Raw genomic sequence first — 25,311 nt, 5'->3', positions numbered from 1 at the left:
CCAGTTTTTTTCGCTTGGGTATAAAGCGAGCTGAGGATGAGTGGCTTGCAAATGGATGTCTGCATTCCTTCACAGCCATCTCACACCTGTTGTCTTTTTACTGGCTTATTTGATTATTGTGCCATTTAAGCAGTTTGCTAACAGCCCATCTACCACTCTCATTTAACAGTCACGAGGAGATTTTTTTCTTGATAGAATAAATTGAATCATCCATGTGTGTAAGGAGTCTGTCTCCAAAGTACCTACTGATTCTCAATGATTGTGGATCTAGTGTGAAATCTTTCAAAATCTTTTCTGACTCTAGTGGAAGTCAGCTCAAATATGACTCTGAATTGTTGTAATCAAGATTCAGTACACGTTTTGATTGGGAAATGTCATGACAAATGTTTCAGAGAGAGAGAGAGAGAGAGAAAAGCCACAAAATACTGCAGTATCCTTAACAGACAAAGAGGTCTTAAAGACATATATTTATGCATGGCAGCTACTTACTAATATTGATGGAATTGTGTGTTAATTCAGCTTATGAGATTTCATTTTCTGTGGCTTTTCTTGCCAGGAAAGCTGCAGCATTTTCCCAGTACACTGCTGACTGCAAGTGTCACAAGTCCATAGCTTTCAATACTGTATGTGCTCTTCCATGTGGTGCCTCTGCACTGTGCAATATTGTTTCTGCTTTGTTCATAGATTCTGAAGGCATCTATGCATTTTGTCTTCTACAGGACTCGATAAAGGTCTGCCAGATTATTGAGCTGATGCCCTAGAACTGATGACTTGCCTTGAGCTTCTCCTGTAATGTTTCACTGGTTTCTCTCTCAACTATAGAAAATTGCTTCAGGCAGCCTTTTGCCTGATACATGTACCAGATATCCAAGTCTGGGTAGCAAAACGTGCAGGGAAATGGCTTTCATCCTAAGTGGCTGTCATTGTCAAGTAAAATAGCACCTGTACACTGCCTTAAAAAGAAACTTAGCATTTTCTTCTCTTTTGTAGTTTCAATCAGAACCTGCTTATCTGAACTGCACTTTCCTTCTCCTTTTCTCACAAGAGCTTTCTTGTTACGCTTAGTATGCAAGGATGTTGTTAAGTTCCCCTGATGACTTAAATGTGAGCTTTCAGGATTTATGGCTTTCTGCTGTGATGACTGTAAATTGTCCATTGACATGGAAAAGATTTATAGGCCTTGAATATGTCTCATTATGTTTAACACATAAGGTTGCAGGTAAAATCACAGCGCAGTCCCTCTAAATACAGATCAAGTCTCTGGGCAGGCAGGCAGCTGTACACAGCTGCATTAAATTCACACTAACAGATACATGGCATGACCACCACTTCCTATCACAATTAGAAATAACTCCAGAAATGCAAAATACTCTGATACATTAAAAAGCTGAAATATTTACTGAGTTGGTCAAAGTGGTGTATTTCTACATTCTTTGTCTGCCAGAGAAGGGATTGTATTTTACTGCATATACATTGACTAAAATGGAAAGATTGCACCCTGGATGCATTCTGAGTGCTATTGGAGTATTAAATGTTTCATAACAATTAGTTTTTTAAAATGGGTTTCTGTTGCCAAATGGAAATAAGACTTTCTGTCAGTGTAGCAATTACAGTGTGACACCTGACAATTTATCATTTCTGTAGATATATTCATCAGGACAAAATATAATTGTAATTTGGCTTACAGTTTTGCTAATGGTGCAGAAAGAATAATAAAATCTAATGTGAGAAATATTGTATATAGTCTTGGAATTAACAGAAAATAAAAACTGAAAACATTGGATTTAAAGAACTCTTTCTTCATGTGTTATCCCTCTGCATCCATCTAAGCACTTAGGATTTCTTTGAAAAGGAAAACAATTTCATTTTGGTACAGCTCAGCTCTGGTTACAGCTTTAAATGTTTCTAATTTTCAGTGTTATTTCCTTCAAAAAATTTAATTTTAGCACTCACTGTCATCACGATTTCCTCTTTTCCAAACTCTGAGAGGTTGATAGAATATGCTTTGCAGAAACCTTATCTGTTTGTGTCGGAATGATAGCAGCAATGTAGTAAGATTTTATCTTTCTTCTTCCTAGCCATCTGCCTCTTTTATTTGGAGTGAGAGCAAACAGGCAGCAGCAGTCAGATTTCCTTTGGTTTCCCTGCATCTAAGCTTTTTGACTGATATTTCAAGGCTGTCTTTGGCTGGGTTTCATCCAAAAGGACATCCTTTTTTGTCTCTAGCAAGTTACCAATGCTGTCATTATTTCTTTTCCTCTCTAATTTAATGTTGCTAGGGGCAAAAAGAGCAGTGGAGCAAGGACGGCTTGGAAGACCCAGCTCTTCCTTGCCACATTCAAGATGTCTGTCTTATTGTTCTACAGGGTATTTCTTTCACTGAAATCATACTTGAATTACCTTAAATTACTCTTCTTTACATTTTTTTACTATTTCAGCTCTTCAACCGTCCTTATTCCAAGCATAGATCTTCACTTCCTTATGATCAGTTGATTTGTTTCCAGTTGAAATCTGTTGTTTCAAACTGAAAAAGTGTCATCTACTGAGGGTTGGTGCAAGGAGTGCAAGAGGTGATACTATTTCTCAGTCATCATCTCTGTTGTCAGAGCTGTGATTTCTCATAGGCTAGATTACTGTTTCTTGAAGAGCATTGCTCATGAACTATTAGGAAAATGAAGATCCATGTTGGCAATGGAAGCTCTGCTTTGAAAAAAAACTCTCCCCCCATGAAACAAATATAAAGCACAATAATATTCTCTGTTGCATGTTTTAATGAACTAGGCTAGGGTTTCGAAGATGTCAATCATCATATTGATTTTGTAGAGCATTTTCAAAAGGGCTTTATTTGCAGAGTTGTGTTCTCAGTTCTTTTGGACTATCTCAGTTTGGGCTCTGAAACACTGAGGCACCCAGGAACCATTGGTTGCTTTTTGAAATTTTGGTCTTCCAAATTTAACTTTAAAGAACAAAACCATAAATTGCTTTTGCATTTTGATGTGTTGTGTTTTGCTTGCACCCCTCCTGATGTGATCTGAGATCTCACAGGCAGGAGCATTTCTCCATAGGCATCTCCTCAAAGAACCAGACTGTTGGCAAAAATATGGTCAACAACTTAGCAGTAATTTCCTCTTGACGTGATCAAGATCATATGATGCATTGTAACACACTAAACTCCCATCTTGCCACTTTGAAGGATAAGAGTCACCCAGCACATCTGATGCAAAGTCCTCTGCTACCTTCTGCTTCTGGTCATACCTTCCAAGATAGAAAGAGCCTGGTTTTCATGGTACCTTTCACTGCCTGGCTGACCCATATACAGAATTAATGGGCAAAAGTATTTTTCCTTCAATATTAAGGTACTGAAAAAGAATTGTGGCTTTAGCTACTGTATATTTTTTAACACTCACTTTAATTACTGGCTTTCTTTTCTGATAGTCATAAAACATGGTTTGTTTTGATTGTTTTTGTTATGGGTGCAATTTAGAGAATGACTGTTAATCATTGAACAGTGAGTCAAAATGAAGTAGTAATTCACAACTTCAAATAGCACATCTCTCAGGCATATTCTTGTTTTAAAAAACATGTTCATTTTCTTTTAGATGAAAAATTAAGGCCAGTGTCTTCTCTACATTTGTTTAATTCTGATGACCTGTTAGAAAATTATTCTATTTTAGGAAATGTCAATCTTGGGTTTTTATGGAAGCAGTCTTACTCACAAAGTAGAAATGCTTCTAAGGCACTGTAGTATCCATAGAGAAAAAGAACATTTAAAAATGGACAAGATAATGTAATTACATAGGAATGAGCAATAGATACTTCTTCTGAAAATATATTTGATCTGTTTTTTTTAATTTCAGTAACAGGACTAATGCAATAGCCAATTTATTGCCTCCTTTAAATACCACAGGCAGATGCTTGAAATCTCAATATTTGAACTGAGAAACACTGTAACAGAACTGGAAAAAAGACTTAACAGTATTGAAGATGAAGGTAAGTGAATTACAACAGGATCTTGCTAATTGATTAGGAAACACAGAAAATTTATTCTTTTGGGAAGCCCTTACAGTATAGAGGTTCAAATTTTTATTTGGAAATTTAAGTTTTCCCTTTTCAAACATGACTGTGATGTTTCAAATCGGAAATTAAGGAATGCTACATGCAGCCATGTTAGCTTTTTTTCTGTTAATTATTAATGAAACTATGAATAACATGAATAACATGAGTTGGTTAATATTCTGGCCACAGTAAGCCCAGTGAAAATTTTCCTTGATTTATATTTTCAGGCTCTTTTGTGTGCAAAGATCCTTGTTATGAGGATTACTAACTTTCTCAGTCTCCAGTTAGTTAAAAGGAACAGTTTTAAAAAATTCTTTTACTTAAAATGACATGAAATAATCTGGGAAATATAATAATTCTCTATTTTTAAGGTAATGAATGGAAAACCAGATATGAGACACAAGTAGAATTGAACAAACAGCTGGAAAGGCAAATTAATATCCTTCGAGATAAGGTGGAGCTTATTCGTGGAAATCCAGCAGGTAGAAATGGATATTCATAACTTTTTCAATAGAATGATTGCTTATATGTTGACATTATATCAACAGGTCACATTTTCTGCTTATTTGTAGATAAATTGTCCATTGTTCGCACATTTGATCATATGCCTGTGGTGAGTACTGTGACATTTAGTTGGCTCAACAATAAATCACAGTGTAATTGAAAAACTTGTATAGTCTTTGTTTTTTCATGACAAAAAATAGCAGCAACCTGGTCTAGAAGCCAAAACAATCAGTCCTGCTTATGTTTGTATTTTTTCAGATGTGCAGTTGCTTATAAATTTATAAAATACAGAATAAAATCCTTAAGTAGAAGGTACATAAGACCTGAATGTTGGGTAGAATCATGTAGTGAAAGTTTTAACTGAGTAAAGGGTTTATAATTGAATCTGCAGTAAGGCATGTGAGATGGACTCGCTGGACTAAAAAGAGTAGTTCTAAAAATAGATGGGAAAATGTTAAACCGTGGTCACAAAATCGTGGAATCATTTAGTGTTTGACCACTCTCACAATTAGCGACAACACACTCCATTTAGTTGTGACCAAATGGAATTTTGCACGTTTCAGTTTGTGCCTACTGCCTCTTGTCCTCTCACTGGGCACCGCTGAGGAGAGCCTGGCTCCCTCTTCTTCATTCCTTCCCATCACATATTTATGCACCTTGATAAGGATCCCTAGGCCTTCTCTTCCCTGGGCTGAACCGTGGCAGTCACCCCAGCATATACTGCTGCCTAGGATACTTCTCCCCCAGGCCAGGACTTTGCATTTCCCACTTTAGATGATTCCTCTCTACCTATTTTTGCAGCCTGTTGAGGCCCCTCTAAACGGCAACACTATCCTCTCTTGTATCAGTCAGTACTCCCAATTTTGTATCAACTGTGATAACATAGATGAATAGTTGCAGTGACATTTTGCATAGTATAGTCACTGGAAAATTCCTCATTGTACAGTGAATTTTTGCATCAATAAAGGGAATATCTGTTTTAATTTTTTAAATTTTATTCCTTATCACTCATACTTCATGCCCTGTATTTCAAGAAAGCAATCTTGAGGTAAAAATAGCAAGAAAAAAACCAGCAAATGTTTTGGCCATTTTGTTTTCTAAAGTGGAAAATGAAGTGCAAATCATTTTAGATTCAGAATGACTTTTTCCTTAATCTGCCATCTGCTGAAATCTTTGACGCCTTTTCTGCTTCTTACCCAGTTTTAGAAATAGGGAAGGTAGATAAAGATGTGATAATGCCTTTTAACATAGGCAGGGATAATGAACATTATGATGCAGGGCTCTTAGGATTTTTATTCCTGTTTCTTATGCTTACAGAAGTGTTACCATCTGACTTTTTTTGTGCTTTGGATTCTGAAGATTAATGGGAGTTTACTGAGCCTAGAGGAGGCTGCATGCTCTATTAGTGGGAATGATTATCTGTTGTAAGCAGGGTGTGAATAATTAACTGCTTTTTCTGATCTGATCCATGGCTTTCAGACAGTAAACATTTTTGCCAGTTTTCGTGTTGTGCTAAGACCATGGTGTTTTCTAGGTAGGCAGGACATATTTTATTCTAAACAGCCAATTAAAAAGAGAACAAAATCTTTCAGATCTCACTTTTCTGTTTCACTGAATTGGTTTAAAAATAAAACTGAGTTTGAAGAAAAGTCTTGAAGACAGAATATTGATCTAGAAAATTTACAGTTTCAGACAATGTTATTCCTGTCAACCTGTAAAGCACAGATTGACATGCATACTTACAGTATCAGAAGTGTTTATTTTCATCCAATTGCTAGTACTCTCTTAACCAATCCAATTACACCTTGCCAAGCACTCCAGGAGACATTACCAGTGAGATAATCTCCTTTACTGGAAGCTGGGCTGCACCAGTCCAGTACATTCCTAATCCATACTAAATACAGCATTGCCTCCTCACCAGTTATAATGAGTTATGGTTCAGAGAGGTTTGATTACTGTTCCCATAAAGGAAAGAATGCCAGCACAGCTGAAAGGTTCATACTTGCCAGGAGTCTAGAAGACAGGATGAAGAGTCCTAGGCTTACTTTGTGAAGTCTGGGCAAGCCTGGAGCCCGCATGCCATGCCATGGCTTTTTCTTCTGCAGTTTCAAGTCCTTCCTTCAGTCTTCCAGCTGAATGTTAATACATTCTCCTACCTGCTAGCTGGAAAGGAAAGAAGAGTGCTTAAGGATTTAGTGAAATGTTTAATTTTTATCTTGTTTTGATTTTTGGAAGACAGAAAGAGCAGAAGAAAATAGATGTATTTTGTGGGTTTTGCTTTTTGTTTTGTTTTGTTGTTTTTTTTTACTGAAGCTATCGGAATAGTCAGTGTATATTTACAGATACTCTTGGGGAAGGTAGAGCTGCTTTTTCTTTTTTAATATATTTTTAGGAGGTAAAACATTGGTAAAAATACACAGAAAATTTTGTGGTGTTTAAGCATGTAGGTTTCTTAAAATCCTTCTGGTATTTTCGAGAGTTTTTCAGGGGACTAGGGGGAAATATTTAGCTTTTTCGCAGAAGAGAATAAAAGAGAGATCTGGTGAGTGAGTAGAAAAACAAAGAGTTTTCAGCTAGTCATCATTATGCATTTGCTCAAAGTAAAAATGTAGAGGGTGGGTATATAAAACATAGTGTATATCTCTCTAAAAATCAAAAGTACACTCTGATATTTAGCTTTCAACTTGCAGTTGCATATGAATAGGAATATATTCCTATATGAAAATATATTTCCTATGTGTATTGCATAGGAAAAAAAACCCCTTCACCAGAGAGGTTGTCAAGCACTGGAACAGACTGTCCAAGGAAGTGGTTGAGTCACCATCCCTACAGATGTGGCACTTGGGGACATGGTTTAGTGGTGGATTTGGCAGTGCTGGATTAATGGTTGGACTTGATGATTTTAAAAGTTGATTCTGCGATTTTATGAAGCTCTGTGGAAAAATCACTAAGTGATTCTTTCAGCAAGATCATACAATTTCATAATGTGACAACAATAGATAGTAGATTTTGTTTTGAGCAACATATTTAGAAAAATAAATATAATTTTCAAGTATTTTTAACCTGTGTTCCAAATGAACTTAGAATTATACAGTTAGACTTACTAGAGGAACCTCTAATAATTCTTAACTTACTAAACAATTTAATCTGTGTTTAAAAGAGGAGTTATCTCAAAGATACTAAAGAGATTTATCTCACTCAGCTAGTCATTTAAGGTCCTGCTATAGTGAATAGAAGGAGAAAAACACATCTGTACAGTAATTCAACCCATTTAGAGATAGGTAGCATAAAATATTTTCTTGATATCAAGCACTACAGGGAAAATAAAAAAAAAAAAAAGATTAGTCATCAGGGACTTTGGTAGTTAGCAAGCTATAAAAACCTGAATGAAAGAGTAGAATACAAATGCAAATTCTGAAGTGATGAACAAGGAGGCACAGGGGATTTTCTGTGTTGATAAATTGCAGCAATTGTTGCAGATGGCTTGCACTATTTTTGATTTAGAATTAGAATTGTATTGATGAATGATTTCTTGCCATTGAAAACACCACTAAACCATTTAAATATACAGTTATCTTTCTGAAGTCCTTATACTGATGTGAGATAATCCTTTTTTTTTAATACAAAAAAATCATGTAGGTGTCACGTAGCAGTAAATGCAGAATCAATACCTTGAACACACAGTTTGTTACAGCCAGGGCTTAGAAAATCATTTTTGTGTACTGAGGGCAGATTAAAAATAACCTAAATGGTGAAAAGCACAAGGGAGTTTCAACAGTGAAAACTGTTTGGTCAGTAATTTCCTTTATGTCCCAATGAATAATACAAGTGTCATACAGTACTTCAGAAATAATTACAGAAGGAATACCTTCTCTCTGAGGTATAACATGATATGAATTTTACTTACTTCTTTTAAACATGCTACTTTCATTTGTTTGCATTTTTTCATTAAATAAGTTTTGGTAAAATACATCTTTCTACTTAGCATGATAACCAGAAAGAAAACTATTCCTTTCTCTCTCACCCTTTCTGCAAGAACAAAGATAATGGCTTTAGTATGCAAATACTGAAAAGCATACTGCAAAATCAGTTCAGAAGAGCACACTCCTGATAGCATTGCCTTAGCAACGCTCTAGTTAAGATTAGTCAAGGAACCAGGGTTTCTGGGATAAATCACCATTTTCCAGAATGTCCAGAACCACAGCTGAGAAAATTCTGACATTAAGGCTCAGATACTTGCCTTGCAAAGCTGTCTTTGTGGGAGCACAGTGACCACAGAACTGAGACCCTCACAGAACCACCTCAGAGGTTTTGCTCTCAGTTTTAAACTGCAAGCAGAAGGTGGGGCAGTGTCACACTGGAGACATATGTGATTGCAATATGACAGGAAGGGAATCTTGAGTTTGTGAAAACATGCAATGAAGACTTTGTATTTCAGTAGGTGTTGATAACTGCCTATAGGGAACATCAGCACTTTATAATCGCATAGGAAATGTTGACAATTCTAGCGAGTAACTGTTAAATGAACCTTGTTGCTCATCCTGGATTAAGTTGTCAGTAGCTGTATGAGAAGAAGAAATCTGGTATCCTAGCTTTTCTTGAAACTTGGAAGTGTTTTGGAGAAAGTTCTGTAATCTGGTCTGATTGCCCTAAACTGTATTCTGCCTCCCCCCAGATTTCCCCTTCCTACTCCTTTCATTTGACCTCAAATAAATACTTCAAATTCCTCCAAGAGACCTTTTTGATTAGCATTTTTTCTTTTAATTGTCATATTGGCATTAGTTGTTCCTCCTGGTGGCCTTGCACAAACCAGGAGACTGTGTTACTCAAATCACTCTGTGGTATGCCCAGAGGCAGAATACACTTCCTGTTTCAAAGAAAAAAATCGGGGAAAAATCTTGGAGTCAAGTGACATTCTTATCTGCTGTTCTCAAGAATTCCTCAGCAATTGGTGGGGACTCTGGGATATCTTTCAGAAAAAATGTATAAGGAAGCAATCTCCAGCCCTTTTCAGGCCTACCAGGAGAGATAGCAAGTGAAACATTTCAGAGTCAGCAACTCCTTGTTCTGTCAATTCTGAACTACAGCGGTGGAGTTCTCAGTTTTAACTTCCTTCTGCCCAAGTCAGCAGGTAACCTGTGTGATCAAAGCTGTGGAGACCACTGACATAAGGATTTAGGGTATCAACATCCCACACTTACTACACTGTGTTAAAGTGTTTCCGCTCTGGGTCTGGTTTGGAATCTAAAGATGCTGCTGACCACAAGGGGGCACTTGGCATTTAGGCAAGTTGTAGTGGGGTTTCTGTGGCTATGTTTTGATAGAGGGGGATGAGGGCTACAGGGGTGGCTTCTGTTAGAAGCTGCTAGAAGCTTCTCCTCTCTGATGGACCCAACGCCAGCCAGCTACAGGACAGGATTCCTGCTGCTGGCCAAGGTCAAGCCAATCTGGAGTAATAGTAATGCCTCTGTGATAACATATTTAAGAACAGAAAGGTATTGTGCAGAAAGAATTCCAGCCGGGAAAGAGTGGAGTGAGAACATGTGAACAACAATGCAGACACCAAAGTCAGTGCAGAAGGAGGGTCAGGAGGTGCTCCAGACACTGGAGCTGTGCCCCTGCAGCCCGCGGAGGACCATCGGGGTGCAGAGACCCACCTGCAGCCCATGGAGAAGCCCATGCTGAAGCAGGTGGATATCTGAAGGAGGTTGTGACCCCATGGAAGGCCCAAGATGGAGCAGGGTCCTGCCACTGACCTGCAACCCATGAACACAGAAGCCCACGCTGGAGCAGGTTTTTCCTGGGTAGGACTTGTGGCCCCTGTGGGGAACCCATGGTGAAGCAGCTCATTGGTGAAGGACTGCACCCCATGGAGAAGTGAACCACGGGTTGGGAAGAACTGCTGCCCGAGGGATGGACTCACGCCAGAGAGGTCTGTGAAGGACTGTCTCCCATGGGAGGGACCCCATGGGAGCAGGGGAAAGACTCCACTCCCTGAGTAGTGGCAGAAACAGCAACTGATCGAAACCCCCATTTCCCGTCCCCCTGCACTGCTGAGTGGGAGCAGGAGGAACATGGAAGGAAGGAGGGGTGGAGGGAAGGTGTTTTTAAGATTCTATTACTTCTCTCTCTTTTGCTCTGATCCTATAAGTAATAAATTTAAGTACTATCCCCACCGTGAGTCTGTTTTGCCCATGAAGGTAATCAGTAACTGACCTCTCCCAGCTGTTATCTCAACTCATGAATCCTTAGCTGTTTGTTTTTTTTTTTCCTCTGTCCAGTTGCAGAGGGAGAGAGAGAGTGGCTTTAGTAGGTGCCTGACATCCTGCCAGGGTCAACCCACTGCACAAATATATGGAACCTTTCCTCACCTGTCCTAAAGCTCTTACAGGATCTAGTGTATATATGTCGAGTGCATGTTGGATGTCAAAATATGAATAATTCTTAGGCATAATTTTTTCAGTAATATATGACTACTGAGTTTATTGATAACAATCTAAAATCAACTTTCATTTCAGTAAAACTAAAGATGTAGTATTTCTTTTTGCTCTTAATGAGTTTAAAATGATATGTTAAAAGATTTCAGCTAAATCGACCAATGAATGTCACCTCGTAGTGTTGGGGGGAGTTTGTTTTCTAAACAAAACTTAATTTCATTTAAAATGTCAAGTAGAATGGATTGCAAAGGCTTCTTCTGTTGTTTTTTGTTCTACACAACTGACAGGTATATTGCTTCTGTTCTAACTCATGGAGAAATTTACAGAGGATTAGAGCTGAAGCAAATTGCCATAAGTATCAATAGTCTGCATGAGCTGGGCTCTGATGAAAGCAAGTTTGAGCTGAGGATTTGTCACATTGTCTGCTGTGTAATTATTGTTAGAAATTGTCACCTCTGTTGCCATTGATATCAGGGCAAGGAAAAATCCAGAATGAGAGCAACTTATGTGGGTGGCCTTAAAATTCAATTTTCTTTCTGTATCTTTCTGTATAATTTCATTTTCTGGCAAGTGTTAAGCCAGGTATGTAACTTCAGTCAAACAAAAAGGAAATTGTGTGAAAAAAAGAACTGGAGAATTGGTGTTCCCTTTGTGAAAGTCTGGGCTTGGTCACTACTGGACACAAGATTAATGTACAATTGTTCCTAAAGTGAATCATGCTAAGCCTTGCAGAATTCTGCTACATAAAGAAAGTATTCACTTAAAATGTCAATGTGTCTTTTAACTTACCAGCTTGCTCTGAGTGGACAATTTACTGAAAACTAAGGATCTTAAATTCAGGTTAAATGCCTTAGTCAACTTATGTCTCCTTTTCAGGAACACATTGTCCAGCTGTTCAAGGCTTAGTAGAAAAACCTATATTGAATCCATCTTAAACAAACCCAAACATTTCAGTATTCAGTTAAACTACTTCTAATAAGCTTTTTCAGAATTTATCTCACTGATTCCTTCTGGAGTTTTGTTGGCAATTTCTCCTGGGGGAGTGCTGCATAGCTGGGAACCTCCTTCTGGTTCTTTTGAGTTCTCACTAGTCCTTGCTTTGTTTTGGGGCTTTTCTGTTATGCAAGAACTCTGCTACGAGTCTGTGTAACTGTATGCTTTAAGCTCTGTTTTCTGTGAGATTTTGCTTTTGTGTTGTTTTACAGTACTAAGCACTAAGCTGGTCATACAATCATGAGCATTGAGAATTCAATTTGTTTTGGTGAGGTTTCTTTTTGCTTGTTTCCCACAGAATTCAGGACAGGCAAATCCAGCCCTTAATGTTTTGGCTGAGTTTATATGCTGGTGTTCCTCCTCTCTTGATTTGTATTGAAGTACAGCAGCTAAAGACTTCAGATATATAAGGACTCAGCTAGTTCTCCAGTTACTGCATTAAAAGTAGGAATAGTAGGTAGCTTATAACCAGGCCTGGCTAAAGTAGTCCTCTAGAACCTCTCTGAAGTTTTACCATTTAAAAGTTTCTAGTGTATGTTTTTGAAATTGCATTTAATAGTATTTGGCGACTTGAAGAGGTCTTTTAATTGAGTAGGAACATCTGTGTTGCCAGATTCCCATAGAGTCTTCAGTATTGCCTATTGAACTCTGCATCGTCAATTAGGTACGTGAATGCAGGAACAGAAGTCAAAAGGCTGAACCAGCTGACTGAAGTTCCTAGGTATTAGCTGGGAGAAAGGCAGTTAGACTGGGATTCACAACAGATTACATATAAAGATGGAAAACCAATGGGAAGTTGATAAGAAATACCCAAGAACTGTGGCTGAAATCCTGCCTCCTTTCCAGAAGTAGACATGACCTTGCAGCCTTTCTCACTTGTTCCTTTTCCCTCCATATAAATTTTTGCATTTCTGACTGATTAACAGCCTGGCTTCAAAAATTATCTCAGCACTAGTTAAGTATGATGGTGGCAAGGGCATTTTCAGGATATGAGATATGAGAATGCAAGCTCTTAGGGTAGCAGAGGACTAAAATGTAACTCAACTAATTTCTTTCTGGGTTAAAGGCTGTCAGATATGGTCATGTGCTTTCTTCCTCATGTAACGTGGGTAGAGCATCCTTGCCAGTCTGTGCTCTGTTAGAGAGATGACCTCCAGGAAGCCTTGCTTTGAGACTCCATGAAAACTTTTAGCAGCAAACTAAGCAGCTCAATTAAACTTACGCTTATAGGCAACCACAACAGCAACAGCTCAGATGCCTACCTGTTATTCAGCAAAACCAAATGTGAGGAATGTAAGACACTGCATAGACTGATTTACTAACATTAGGATGTTAAATTCTTCCTGAAGTGCTATGTCAGCTCCAGTCCTATTTTGATTTTGGGTTTCACTTCCCAATCTGAAAATTTGGAGTATTTTACAGCTTTCTTATTTCACAGGAGAATTGTAAGCATAGATTTATTACAATTTATGAGGTACCCAGATACTGTAGGGATGGTAAGTGTATCTTTTAGTCACATTATCAACCTATTTGCATCTGTTTGCTAATCAGAAGCAGTGTAGTGCCCTGTTTGTTTGCTTGTGTTTGGATAGCATCCTTGCTCCAGAGCTGAATGAATGCCCAGGCATCTGCAGTGGACCAGCTGCATTGGCAGCAAAAAATAGACAGTGCTTCTGAAAAGACTAATGAAGAAAAGATCTAAAAGTAGTCTACTTTGTAAGTGAAGGAACTCAAAGAAATTAGATGAGTACCATTACTGAGGAGATACCAAATTGCTCTGTTGTTAAGTAACAGCTGCAACACCAAGTCCTGCTGTCTTATATAATACTGATGGACAATCTAGTAAGGAAATAAATAGTGGGCTGTGGATTTACATAGAACAAATCTGGAGAGCAGCATAAGCTTCTGTATTTATTGTATTTAAGCTTACTGTGGTGATACAAAATATGTAGTAAGTGGTACAAAATATGCTGTACAAAATATGCTGTCAGATGGTCATAGTCTTTAATGTGCAGTGAGGTCAAGAAAGCAAAAAACCTTAGTTTCATAGTTGGACAGTGCTGAGGCCTTCTTTATCTGTCTTGTTTAGTTCCGTAGAGACACTGATCTTGAAATGAAATAGCACATGACTCTAGTGGAATTTAGCCAAATCTCTTTAATCTGCAGCTTACTTTTTCTCCTTGAATTGGCAAACATTGCCTGTATTGACTGTAGGAGTCCTCTGTATTAGGACAAAGTTTGCATCTGCATCCGGGGTACTTCTGCTTTAATTAGGAAAAAAATACCTAACAACCCCTCAATTCTTTTCATGCCTCAAGTTCTTTTTCATGTCTCTGTTAATAACAATTCAGTCGTGTGCAAAATATTCTCCAAAGATGCAGCTCTTCTATATCTCTTTTTTTTTCATATTGAACAGTGGGAGGGGTTATTCTCTCTTGCAACATGTTTTAAAAGTACTGTACCTTTTGCCACGCTCCTTCAAAATCTTAATTTCAACAGAAATCATTCTGAGGGAAATCTCAGTAAAAACCAGGGTTTTTTAAATGAAAAATAAAATTTGAAGCCAAATAACTAACGTGTTATACAGAAAATTATGCAAAAAAAAAAATTAAAGATGCCATGATCTGTAGATGCTAGAAAAGACTCGAGACTTCAAACAGGCAGATGTAATTTTTTACTCTTAGCAAACATTCATAAACTCTCTGAGAAATATACCATATAGGGATACTGGCCTTCTGGATCTGAGATTTGCATGCTAAAAAAGGGAAAAAAGGTTGAAATTTCCATGGAAAAAGAAGATGGAAATATTTGGAGAATCATGTTTTCTTCCTTTCCATGCTTACTGAAAAAATCTGGTAAATAAAGACCTAGCAAAGCATTAAGGTCATGAGAAGAAATAATTGATTATTAAGGCAATGGTCAGGTAATCAGTACAAAAAGTGAAAGGATTCATCTATTCTGACTAAGGAGGTTCTTGTGTTAGAAATAAAAAAACCCAAAAATTCTATGACAGATAAGTATTTTACACAGGGGACCTAGGCAGACAAGTGGGAGAAGCTGACAAGCCAGGAATGCAATAGCATTGATAATGAAAACATGAAGGGACAACAAGTATTAAAGGTACACACTTGTCATGAAAGAACATAACAGTGACAGATGTGGTATGTAGCAGATATGAGAGACTTTTACCATAAATGTTGTTGTTTTTTTCTTCAACAGCTGTTTGGATGAATTCATCTTGAGGATGGGTAGGGAAAACAAAGTTTAGTCACAATAATATTGGGAAATAATATTGAAATATACATTGAAACAATATGATTTACTTAAATATTAGGACACAAATATTTTCTTTTCTCTATATAGATGTCTACCTCTTGGCTAGATATTTTAATTCCTACTACAGGCAGTGCAGGTTTTATTAGTACAGTCAGCTGAGTACAGAGATTTGTATCTAGATTTATCTAGGTTGGCATCTTCCATGGAATAGTTGTATAAACAGTCTTGCAGATGTTTCAGTGCAGAGTAGCCCACTACTGCTCCAGAAGGATGTGTCTTGTGCAACCCATATGTTGTATCTGCCACACATGAATGCCTTGGCCTCTCTAGAACATCTCAGATGGCAACTAAGTTGAGCTCTTTAGCTGCTTAGCTGAATGAATCACTGCACATCAGTGATTGTCTTCACTGTGGCTCTTAGGAGGAGCTCAGTTCACATACTGGCACTCAAATGTAGATATACTCACATCAGACTAAATCCCATCCATACAGTCAGATATAGATATAAATATAACATTTGCATAGATGAATTTGGCTATAATATTATTAAATTACTGCCAGAAATTGTATCGTATGTGATACTTATAAATAAAGACTAAAAATCAAGGGCTAATAATAATAATGATGAGGCACAGATATCAGTGGATGTGATAATTAATGTATTTTATCAGAAAATACTGAATAAGAAGGAAGAAATGCTATTTTAGATTTTTAAAATCTACAAAAACATTTCAGAAAAGCCAGTCAAAAAGCCTCCCAGCGATCATGAATTCATTCACTTTAAATTAAACGTATATATTGCCTAAGTTTTCAGTAAAGGTAGAAGTAATAAAATGCAGAAAAAAGCAAAAAATAGCTAACATCAGCAAGTGCTTGAAAGAGGAAACAACAGTAACCAAATCCTAAGGAAAACTTAGCTGGATGTGCTTAAAATGAGGGAAATGGGTAATCTGTACCTTAGGATTCTGAAAGAACTGGCTTGCTACATCACTGATCTGCAAGTGGTTTTAATAAAGATATGTGCATTGTGTGTGCTGGAGTAAAGCACTTTTTTCAGTTTTAAGATAAAGAGAGAAATAATTGTTGCAAAATGAAACTGAAGCATGGATTTATTAAAAATGTCTCATGGTGGGCAAACCTGTTGACATTCTGTGATGAGACAGTAGATTTGTTGACACAATAAATATAGTAATCTTATTAATTGTGACCTCTGATAAAGACACCATGTCACATGGGAAGTGACTGATTAATTGAGAAAATGAAAATGAAATTTGTTGAAAGAATAAAGAGCTGGCAAATGGAACATGATAGCAGTGATTAGTGAGGGTGTCTGCTGGGAGAGTACAAGCAGAGTTCTTCCAGAACCAAGTTTAGGAAGAATCTTAATTTTTAATGCATGACCTTGATACACAAAGTAGAATTAGATTATGATATCTCTCTCCTGAAACCAATTATATAATATAATTGAGATCTGGATGTTGTTTAGGAAAAGAAAGACACTGAAGGCTAGATTATTAAAAATGGGAGTAAAATTTAATAGTGTAGACCAAAGGATTTAGGAAATAATAAAGAAATTCTGTTATGAATTGAGAGCTGATACAACTGCAGAGGAGCATCCAGGTATTCTAGCTGATTCGTTGTTGACTGTGAGCCAAGTTCATTTTATTTATCCTAGTAAAATGAATGTTGAAAAAAGATGCTCATGTCTTCAGTCTATTCATGCTGGGGACAAACACCAGGGAGGAAGAACCTTTATCCTAAAACACATTTCAGTACAAGAACAATCAGGTACAAACTGACCTTGAATAATCATAGAATGGTTTCGGTTGGAAGGGACCTTAAAGATTATCTAGTTCCAATGCCCCTGCCGTGGGCAGGGATACTTTCCACTAGATTAGGTTGCTCTGAGTCCCATCCAACCTAATACACTTCCAGGGACAGGATATCCACAACCTCTCTGGGTAACCTCTTCCAGTGCTTCACAGTAAAGAGTTTCTTCCAAATATCTAATCTAAATCTTCTCTCTTACAGTTTAAAGCCATTACCCCTGTCACTACATGCCTTTGTAAGACAAAGTCCCTCTCCAGCCTTCTTGTAGGCCCCCTTCAGGTTCAGGAAGGTGCTGTAAAGTCTCCATAGAGCTTTCTCTTGTCCAGGCTGAACAACCCTAACTGTCTCAGCCTGTCTTCAGAGAAAAAGTGCTCCAGCTCTGTGATCTTTGTGTCCCTTCTCGGGACTTGATGCAGCAGGTCCACATCCTTCTTGAGGGCCCCAAAGCTGGACGCAGTACTCCAGGTGGGGTCTGAAGAGAGCAGAACAGAGGAGGACAATCACTTCCCTCAACCTACTGGCTGTGCTTCTTATGATGCAGCCCAGGATATGGTTGTCTTTCTGGGCTGCAAGTGCACATTTCCAGCTCATGTCAAGCTTTTTATCCACCATCACTCCCAAGTCCTTCTTCTCAGGGCTACTCTCAATCCATTGTCATCCCAGCCTGTGTTTGTGCTTGGGATTGCCCTGACCCAGCTGTAGGTCCTTGCACTTGGCCTTGTTGAACTTCTTGAGGTTTGCACAGGCCCACCTCTAAAGCCTGTCAAGGTCACTCTGCATGCCATCCCTTCACTTGCTGGTGAAGACATAGGCAACGAAGTAATTGAGAACCTCAGCCTTCTCCATGTCCTTGGTAACCCGGTCTCCTGTTTCTTTCTGGAAAGGGCCTACATTTTCCCTGGACTTCCTATTATCACTAGCATACCTATAGAATACCTTTTCTTGTTGCCCTTGACATCCCTGGCCTGGTTTAATTCTATCAGGACATTAACTTTCCTAACCTGATCCCTGACTGAACAATCTCTGTATTCCTCTTAGGTTACCTGTCTGTGTTTCCACCCTCTCTAGGCTTTCTTTTTGTGGTGGAGCTTGTCCAGGAGCTCCTTGTTTGCAGACCTCCTGGCATGTCTGCTCAAATTCCTCTTTGTTGGAGTACATTGTTCCTGAACTTGGTAGAGGAAACTCTAAGATAAGGAATTTAAAGTCATCTATGCTAGAGGCTTCTATAAGAATGTCTCTACTGGACCAGTTTATAAAAGGGATTATGGGAAGGAGTTTTCCATGGTAGAAGTGGAGGAGGTCCTACTTGAGTGTGTGTTTTACTTCCGTTACACAGCAAGCAAAGATTCAGCCCGTGCCAGTAGTCAAAATGGACTACTGCTGTTACCCTAATTTATCCCAATTGTAGGCAAGGTAAATGGCTGAACACCTAAGACAGATAGACTTCCCACAAAATACTGCTTTCTAGCCAAGTTGGTATGAGTTACCTTTGACATCCCATGTGCCTCTTCAGCCAGTTTAGCAGCTCTCTCAGCAAGTGGTTTGAAAATGGATGTGCTGGTAAGATCTGAAAATCAGAGGAAATTTTGTTTAGAAGAAGGGAGCAATTCTGACTGGTCACCACAAGGTTACTTTGCTAATCTGTCAAGGAGCAGGAGTGTGGAAAGGTGTACCTGTATCATTTTAACACAGTGGAAATGTAGTGCATAACTAATAATTGTAGCATATGGCTAATTGCTTCTGTCTCTGCAGTACGCCAGCCAGAACCATGAAAACAAAAAGTGCACAAGAACCAAAGAGAATGACAAACATCATAATGCTTAAAAAATAAGGGCTATGGTGATGACATCTTTATACAGAATGGAAATATTTGTAAAGCATTGTTTTATTTACTATAACCACAGGGTTCCTTAAAGGAGGTTCTTAAACAACTGGAAGAAGAGAAGAGTCGTCTCCAGAGTCAGCTAAAGGACTATGAACTTAGACTGAAACAGGAAGCAAAGGTTTGTAATCACTGTATGCCTCTAATCTATAAAAGCTATTATGTTGTCTGACAAACTGTGTGTGTGGAACATACATCAGAATAGTTCCACAATATATGTCACTGGAAAAACGTTCTGCTGTATATTGGAGTTTTCCTGTGTGATTCAACTTTTAAAAATTTTGTTTAATGGTAGCCTGTATCTCTTACTTTAACTGTAGGCTTACCACAAAGCTAATGATGAGCGGCGCACGTACCTCTCAGAGATCTTACAGGTAAGATGTGTGACTCAGTAACTTTTAAAAATCATTGCACTTTCTTAATATAGCAACAGCATCTGTTAATGCTGTTAGGTCAAAGTGTTTCATCACTTCATTCATATACCAAATTTGTTACAAAAGCTGCTTTTTAAAAATGTTAAGAGCTATAAATTGAAAGATTGCTGCAGTTTATTAATTTTAAATACTTTTTTGCTTTTGTATCAATTGGAGTTTCATTGTTCCCTAGCATAGTCAAAGTGCTCTTAGCCGACAAAGCTGAAGCAATTTTCTGATACTTGCTTGCCCATCCATTAGTCACAAGACTGCTGTACAGTTGAACAGAATAGAAGCAAATTATTAGCAGGAGTGACACCTACCTTAAGTATCAATTTCTCTTTTTCATATTTCTCCTTTCTGCTTTTAAAGACAAACTAGGCAACCAGTTCAAAATTAGTTTACAGCACATATTTTCATTAATTTTATTAGGTAGGCATAAGACACCTTGTTTTGGTGAAATCACAGGTTAAATTTTATTGCTGCAAATTACATAATACATAAAATTTGATACTACAAACTGGAGGAACCTGCAACGGAATCTGTAAAGATTTATAGTACTTTTTATTCTGGAAAAGCCCTTAATTCCTGAATAATGTAAAAGTAATAGCTTTGTGTGACACTCAAGAAGGCTGTCTCTGAATTCCTGTCATAGCTAACTGGGGTGAAAGCCTGTAATTAGCAGTGTTTCATGTGTTTGCACAGTGGGCAACTTATTTTCTTACATGGTTCATTGCTGCTTAGGGAAATCTGAAAGAATTGCTTGAACTGACTGTCCAGCATGAAACCAAGAAAAAGCCCAGGAAATGCCCATGATAACTGTTAATATCTTTACTTTAACAGTGAAACTAAGAACTTCCAGAGGAGGAACATAGGAAATAAAAGCTGATTTTGTTGCTGAACATGCTATCAAGCAGAGTGCCTATGTTCAGCTCCCTAGAAAAACATTTAAACATGCATAAACCATAGTTTGAAGTGAAGTATATGCACTGGCATGTTGCTTAAATGGAGCAGTGGGGACAGGATTTTGCCCATGACACTCAAGGTGGTTAGTACATTATATTTTCAGCAATTAATTATTTACTCATATGATTTCAGAATCATATGAGAGCAAAATAGTAATCTTCAGATTAATATTCCTATCTTTAGTTCTCTGAATGTAAAATAGCCATTTTGAAGTAGTTGCAGAGGAATCCTCTGTAATCCATGGAGAGCGAATCATGTCTAAGGTGCAAACCATCACAGCTTTTTTAGGTCGAGATGAAATTAATTTCCTGGGGATTTTTCTGTTTAGACATCTACCTTTTATGTTGCTAATCTGAACATGACAGTAAACCTAACTGCACTGGTGCAGCTTGCCACACTTCAACTACTCAGTGCAGTTTTGAGTACTTCAGTATAAGAAGGACATTACACTATTAGAGTGTGTCCCAGGGAGGGAGAACAATATGGCAAAAAGCCTCAAGGGCAAGAGTTATGAGGAGACGCTGAGGTCGCTTCGCTTGTTCAACTTGGATGAGAGAAAGCTGAGGGGTGACCTTATTGCTGAGTGGTGACTGTGGTGGTTTGAAAAACCTTTTCTCTGAGGTAGTAATGGTTTGCCCCACTGATAATACTGGACCAATCAATAGTCCACGTGCACCCTACAGAAATTACATACCCACAGAAACGGAAGAGAAGGTAGGGAAGATAGTTTTTAGTAGGTAGGTAGCCATGATCTGAGCCAGGAGGAAGCAGAGGGCCAGTGAGCCCCTCTGGGGGCCAAGGGCCAAGGGCCCCCAGTCCCCAGCTGAGGCTTTGGGAGACCCGGTATAGTGTCAAAGCTGGACCGGGTCCTGTAATCAAGAACTGGAAGAGTTTCCTTACTGTCAGCAGCAGCAGAAGACACTGAAAGCGGCAGTGGAGCAGTCCTGAACAGAGACATCGGTGGCTGAAAGCCAAAAGATAGCCAGTAGCAGCGAGATAACATGAAGCCAGCTGAAAGATGCAGAGATGTCCCTGCAGGAGGGAGAGCTGGCAACAAAACAGAGGAAAACTCAACAGAGCTGGTTTGGGGTAAGACTGTATCACTTTCCCAAAACCCAGAGACTTCCTGGAGAGGGGTGGACTTCCAAACCCTTAGGGAGTCCCAAAATGCAGCAGCAGCTAGAGAGAGGGAGAAAGGAGCTGAAAACCCAAAGTCGTCCTGAGAGCTGAGCCAGGACGGGATGCGGAGGAGGTGGCCTTGCCCTCTGCTGCTGCTGCTGCTGCTTCTATCATGCTGGCAAGCTGAGACAGAGCAGAAGAGCTTTGGTAAGACTGAACTGAAAGCTACCTTCAATGTTCTAACCCAAGAGGAGTGAAGATCTACAAGGAAATCCCCCGAAGGCTTGGGCTCGGGGTTGGAATTTCCACAAAGTAAGAACAAAATCCTGACTGCCATACTTAAAGCTGCTGCCTCAGGAAAACGAAGGACACTAACCAGTGCCACAAAAAACTGAAATGAAGGAACTGTGGCCTGAGGAGTGACAGAAATACTTTTTTCTTTTCTTCTTAGGCTTTTATTGAAGGAAAGGAGGAATTTAATTCAGTGTAAATATATATATGTGTGTGTGTAAATAAACCTTTGTAAATATTTTCCCCTTCCTCCAATAACGAATGGTTGTGTTTTGTCTGAAAACTCTCCACATGAGATGAAAAAGATATCAAATCTATACCATCACTAAACCCTCTCACAAGGGAAACTGTGGGAGAGGGGCTTGAGCTTAAAAATTAGATTCTTGGGAGTTTCAAACCACCACAGTGACCACATCCATCACAGTATACAACTTCCTCAAGGAGGGCAGCAGAGAGCGAGCTGCTGATCTCCTCTCTGTGGTGACTAGAGATATGACGCGAGGAAATGGAATGAAGCAGCATCAGGGGAAGTGCAGACCGAACATTAGGAAAAGGTTCTTCATTGCATTGGGAGGGTGGTCAGTCACTGGATCAGAATCCCCAGGGAATTAGTCACAGCACCAAGCCTGTCAGACTGCAAGAAGCATCTGGATGACGCTCTTAGTATAGAGTTTAGTTTTAGGTAGTCCTGCAAGGAGCAGGGAGTTGGACTTGATGATGTAGTTTCCATTCTTAACGGTTTAACCGTTCAAAAAGACAACTAAGTGACTACAATTTGTTTTGTTTTGCATTCAGGGAAGTATGTTAGAAACATAATGCTTCTTCATTGGAAACGTGGAGTTATAGAGAAAATCACCAAAAATATGCTGATTGAAATTACATATTCTCTCATCATCCATCTTAATAAATAATGATATTTTTGCACAGCAAGGGATTTTGGTATATGTTCAATTACCTAAATCAACATGGCATCAGTATAATATGTGCTTAAAATACTTTAGGTCAGTAAGGCCATAGTACGTCAAAACTAGTTTGGAAATATTTACTTCCTTAACTGTGATTGTGGTTAGGATTTAACTTGTTTTGTAAAACTTTGGCTATTACAGACCTCTGCTCCACTTAAAATTGTTGAAAGGCAAAAACCAGATGCTCTGACTGGCAAGGGAGAAAAACAGATACTGAGGTAAATTTCCTTTATATTTCCTGTTTTCTGATTTATTATATGCTTTAAACATTGCAAATTTCTGTTCATGGTAAATATCACTAAGCATAACCCCACTGACAAAGTATTGCTCTTAACATAATTTTTGATACTGTTTTTCAATCAGTTTTATTTAATATTAAATATCTTGCAATGTTGAAAATACATATATTTAAATGGCCTTTTTAAATCTTACAATACTTCTGATGATTTTTCTTTTTAACCTGTGTTTGAAATGGATATTTTTTTTATATTACTGCAGAGTTGAGAGCAACAAGTATACCCCTTAGTACATTAAGAGTAAATCAATTAAATAAGTGCCTTGCTAGGTCCTTTTTAGCCGATGGATTATAAAGCTTTTTGTGGATGATAGTGTGATTTTAGATGTCAGCATACAAAGGCTTTATTGTTTAACAGATTTCTCTTTAGTTGTATGGGTTAGAAATATAAATTTGAAGAGTCCACCTGCTCTGAGATATATAGAAATAAAATTAATTTCTGATTGTAATGCTTGTGGATAAACTTGAAATTGGAGGAGATTTACTTTTTACCTGAACTGGAAATGTTAAGAATATAAAGTATGAAGAATAGAGGGAATCGTATCAAAAGTTTGTTGAACCCAGTAACTTTCCTCCAGTGCCCAAAAGCAGATACCTACAAAAGTGTGTAAGCAAGCAGATATAATATTTGCTTTTGGAACTCTCCCAAATACTTTGTATTGAGAGACTTCTTAAGCTAGTATGGTTTCTATGTATTTAATATCTCACATTAAATACAGTTCCACAAACCCACTTACCCATATTATTAAAACGAGCATACATGGTATATATTGGCATCATCTGAAAATATAATGAGTAAATTATGAGCATGAAATTGTGTGGACATGTTTGCCTACCAGCTTTATCCTCACATTCTGTGTAAGCACAGAATCACAGGATTTTGTAAATTGGAACAGTGAACTTTCATGCTCCAGAAGAGGATATTAGTAGAATATGAATTAATGTAATGCATTGTGAATTCAATTCTGTAACTGAAGTTTCTTCATATAGAAAAAGCACTGTGGGATACTGAAGTGCCCCATATGCCAGAGTGTCGCTTCTGGCCCCAGTGATATTTAATGTGGTTCATATGGAGAAGATTAGAAAGCTAGAACCAGGAGAATTCACTGCCTGTGCATTGAAATTAAATATCATGAGCCAGATACTGAGATTTGCTTATGTCAGGATTTTTTTACAATCTATTTTAGTAGAGCATTACTACCCTGAAATTATACAACAATGTGTTTCTGTAATTTTCGTTGTATCAAACAAAAGAAAATGAAGTGTAAAATAAAATAAAGTGTCCTGTAACTGCTGGTCTCAGATGTGTATTATCACAAATATCCCTTTTCAATCCATTTTACCTAAGAGGTTTTCTTTTTTAACTATTCAAAGTACATTAAATCCATAAAGATAATTGTTCATCTTTTAAGTTGTTCTTAGTATAAAAGGACCTAATTTGCAAAGGATTGCCTTTTATAACCAGTGACTTAGAACTTTCAGGACAAACTTTGATCTTTGTTGGCAAAATGGATTTAAGAATGGGGATTTGACATAGTTTGTATTTTAAGGAAATACTAGAATGTAATATGCACTCCTTGATCATCACAAGGAAACCGTAGCCATTGTCATATTATGCCCTTATTGATTTACAGCCTGATTGTTGTTTGTTCAAGCTGACATTAATGAGAACTAATTTTATTAAAATAAAAGAAAACCTGCATGATTGAAATTAATCATATTCTTGAGAATAATTTGAAGATTTTCTGTCCAGAGTTCTTATTTCACCTCTGTTACCCTTTCACGAAATACCTGCATTGGATCTCAAAACGTACTAAGAAACTATGGTTAATGTTTGTTTTAGCTATAGGTACAGGTATGGAAAGCCCAACCTGTATATTAAAGCAACACTGAACAGATTTTTGAGTAGTAATTGTGAACACTAATTGTTGATGCATTCAGTTCAGTAGAGGTCCTTTTTATGGTTATTCAGAGGACAAGAAGATAGGCTAGCTGAGGATGTCCTGATGACTCATATCTCTGATGCAATGTGAGCAGCCAATTTATTGTCATTCTGAGCCCTCTCTTATACTGAGGCATATAATGGGGCTTATTAGCTCAGTTTCAACACTGCATTGCTGCAGCTACCTGGCTTTTTAGTCTGTAAGTCCAGCTGGTTTTGACTGAAAGAGGTTTTATGCCTAACAAATTCCACATAGATATTTTCTGTCTGCTTCATCAAGCTGTACAGTCATCTACAGATTAATCAACTGATTTTGAGTAATCAACTAATTTGAATTTAAAC

General features: G+C 38.0%; 1 protein-coding gene across 3 annotated transcripts in view; it reads left to right on the top strand.

Annotated features, from left to right (window-relative positions):
- Positions 1–3,734: 3,734 nt before the first annotated feature.
- Positions 3,735–25,311, top strand: part of LOC103767161 (coiled-coil domain-containing protein 169-like) — a 31,794-nt gene continuing 10,217 nt past the window's right edge. Inside the window, exons 1-7 of one of the 3 annotated variants that reach the window (XM_018071527.1) lie at positions 3,735–3,990; positions 4,428–4,538; positions 4,629–4,669; positions 19,001–19,099; positions 19,299–19,352; positions 22,874–22,950; positions 24,018–24,287. In XM_018071527.1, the coding sequence (XP_017927016.1) occupies positions 3,912–3,990; positions 4,428–4,538; positions 4,629–4,669; positions 19,001–19,099; positions 19,299–19,352; positions 22,874–22,950; positions 24,018–24,039 (483 nt within the window). In that variant the 5' untranslated portion in view covers positions 3,735–3,911 and the 3' untranslated portion in view covers positions 24,040–24,287. Of the gene's footprint in view, positions 3,991–4,427; positions 4,539–4,628; positions 4,670–19,000; positions 19,100–19,298; positions 19,353–22,873; positions 22,951–24,017; positions 24,288–25,311 lie in introns of those variants that run through there. The other 2 variants (XM_018071528.1, XM_018071526.2) reach the window with 2 other exon arrangements.

Source organism: Manacus vitellinus, unplaced genomic scaffold, assembly GCF_001715985.3.
Source record: "Manacus vitellinus isolate BGI_N305 unplaced genomic scaffold, ASM171598v3 scaffold_2_pilon, whole genome shotgun sequence".
Taxonomy (NCBI): Eukaryota; Metazoa; Chordata; class Aves; order Passeriformes; family Pipridae; genus Manacus; species Manacus vitellinus.
This window is presented reverse-complemented; position numbering and strand designations above follow the sequence as displayed.